Here is a 2,630-nt window from a genome sequence, read left to right as displayed (position 1 = left end):
CCTTCATGCCTCGTGGCTCCTTCCTCAGCTTTTCCACAACCCTTCCTACGGGTCATGCCTTTGAAATAGTCAAGCCCATTATCTTCTTTCTTATTTCACAATTTCATCAATTAAATTTAAAATTACCTTCAAAAGTCCCCCATTCTGGGACCCACCTTAGACAAAACCTGTCCTCCCGAATTCATCCTCCTCTCTTGCCACCCCTTTTATAATTACCCTTCTTCCTCCCCTTCTTCCTCGCTAAGCAACGCCCTCTCTACCTCCATTTAGAACCAGCGAGCCACGCACATAGCTCATACCCCTCTACCATCCACTTCTTCTACTCCTACTGTTTCATATTCTGCTCTCTCTCTCTCTCCCCCCCTACCAATTCATTGAGTTTCTTGATCATCATGCCAGATATTTGAGTTCCCTGGCTGAATTCTGAGAGGTGAAATTTAAAAAAAAAAAAAATCATCTTTTCTTGCTCGGTCTTACTCAGTCTTTGGACCATGAAGTGGGAACAACTCAGCCTGATCAGTGAGCTAATCCAAGGGAAGGAGTTTGCAGAGCAGCTCTGTGCGCATCTTTCTTCCTCCTCGTCTCTTCGAGAGAAGGAGCTCTTAGTAGAGAAAATTCTATCTTCCTACGAGAAAGCACTGTCCATGCTGAATTGGGGAGCTGATGTGGCAGACACTGACATCGTCGATGGCAGGATGATGATGGATTCTCTCTGTTCCTTCATTGGTGGGAGCCCCAGGAGTAAGGTGTTGGACCAAGATTCTAACCACAAGGATTCCTTCAAGAAAGGGTAATGTACTAGATTGAGTTGCCCAGTTTGTGGTTCTTTTTCCTTCCCTGTAATTCCGAAGTTTTCTGGTGTGACTTCAATGTGTGATTTGCAGAAAGACCATGCCCAGATGGACAAAGAAAGTGAAGGCTTGCCCAGGAACAGGGCTTGAAGGGCCTCTCGGCGATGATTATAGCTGGAGAAAATATGGACAGAAGGATATTCTAGGATCCAAGTTTCCGAGGTTAGAATTTCAACTTTTCTATTTACCACTCACACAAAATTCATCTTGAGTGTGCAAACTAGTCTAATTAAAACATCACCATACATGGCATTAGAATATGGTAGCACCGAACGCATTCTTAAGTTAGACTCTGCATCAATAAGGGTATTGATCATGTTTTAGTCATCTTATGGACCCTATATAAAAGAGCTAGCAGAGGAATTAATGTCTTTACATAGTCAGACACAAACTACAAGGTAATAATGCTCTTTTTAAACCTTATCCTATTGATAGACTCTCTGATAAATGCACTGAGTTTTGGTTCTTGAGTTGATCAAGAGGGGATGCATCCGTATTTGGGACAGCCAGACAAAATTATTAAGTGGCAGAACTTGATTGTGAAGAGTCAATAATAGCCTTTTAAAATTTGGCAGCATGTCCTCCTGCCTTTTTAGGACTCAGAGAACGAGTCTTGTCGCTTGAAAATTTTTAAAGACCCTCTTCGGAAGGTAGTTGGAACAGGCCCACATGTTAGATTATTTTAGATTATTAAAATAATCATTTTATGCATAAATATGCTGTGAGTCCTGAATAAGTGTGGCTTATAAGTGTAAGGATCTCCTCCGTTTAACATATTAGTATTTTGGTGTAGACCCTTCCACGTGAAACACTTGTTGTGCACTTTCAAATGAAAATTTCACACACAAACAAGCGGTTCTATGTGTGAAAAGTTCATTAGACTTTAAGGTTGCTTCCTTGTTTTCTGACGAAGAGTGGTTTTTATATTGCAGAGGATATTACAGATGTACCCACCGAAATGTACAAGGTTGTCTGGCCACAAAGCAAGTTCAAAGGTCAGATGAAGACCCGACAATTCTTGAGATAACCTACAGAGGAAGACACACGTGCACTCAGGAGTCTCATGTGAAGAAGACATTACCATTAAAAAGAAAGATGGGTTTGGTTGAAAATCCAATGCAGAAGCACCAAGATGATGAACCACATGAACAAAAACCACTGGAACTAAACCCAGAAGCGTTTTTAAATCTTGGAGCGGAGCTTGAAGTTAAAACAGAGGATTTGGACGCGAAGGAGGACATTTTCCAACCCTTTTGCTTCCCTTCTGCGTCAATAGGATCAGAGAATGAGGGCAGCCTTTTATTCTCCGAGACAAACCACTTCCTGGAAATCCTCTCTTCTCCTAAGTTCATCTCCCCAGCAACCTCGGAATCCAACATTTTCTGTCTGAATGTGCAGACTTCAGAATCTGATGTCACTGATATAGTTTCAGCTCCAACTTCGGTCACCAATTCCCCAATAGCTGATTTGGATCTCTTCGATTTTGAATCCAATTTCCCTTTCAACATTCCAGAACCATTCTCTTCATAGATTCCCCCAACTTTCACCTAGATTTAGATAATAACACCATAGTCTCTGTGTCTTTGTCTGGTAAGTTGATGTAGATCCTGGCCTAGGTAAGAAAGACTGCAAAAATCATGGCTTGTGATCCTAAATGAAGCCTAAGGAACTTACCTCTTGTGCGAGTTTAGAGAGTTTCCTTGTACTGAACTTGTAATGATGAGGTGATCTGTAGTGACACATTGATATGATAAAACCAAGAAAATATTGCTGCTCGCA

The 2,630-nt window shown here is 41.4% G+C and overlaps 1 protein-coding gene across 1 annotated transcript; it reads left to right on the top strand.

Annotated features, from left to right (window-relative positions):
- Positions 1 to 231: 231 nt before the first annotated feature.
- LOC129288658 (probable WRKY transcription factor 53) lies at positions 232 to 2,630 on the top strand. The gene is made up of 3 exons (XM_054925347.1): positions 232 to 790; positions 885 to 1,013; positions 1,784 to 2,630. The coding sequence occupies exons 1-3, from the start codon at positions 492 to 494 to the stop codon at positions 2,379 to 2,381; spliced, it is 1,026 nt and encodes a 341-aa protein (XP_054781322.1). The 5' UTR covers positions 232 to 491; the 3' UTR covers positions 2,382 to 2,630.

This window comes from Prosopis cineraria, unplaced genomic scaffold (genome assembly GCF_029017545.1).
Source record: "Prosopis cineraria cultivar Desert tree isolate PC_DT_omini unplaced genomic scaffold, ASM2901754v1 PC12, whole genome shotgun sequence".
In the NCBI taxonomy this organism is placed as follows: Eukaryota; Viridiplantae; Streptophyta; class Magnoliopsida; order Fabales; family Fabaceae; genus Prosopis; species Prosopis cineraria.
The sequence above is the reverse complement of the archived record's forward strand: the minus strand, read 5'-3'. Positions and strand labels throughout refer to the sequence as shown.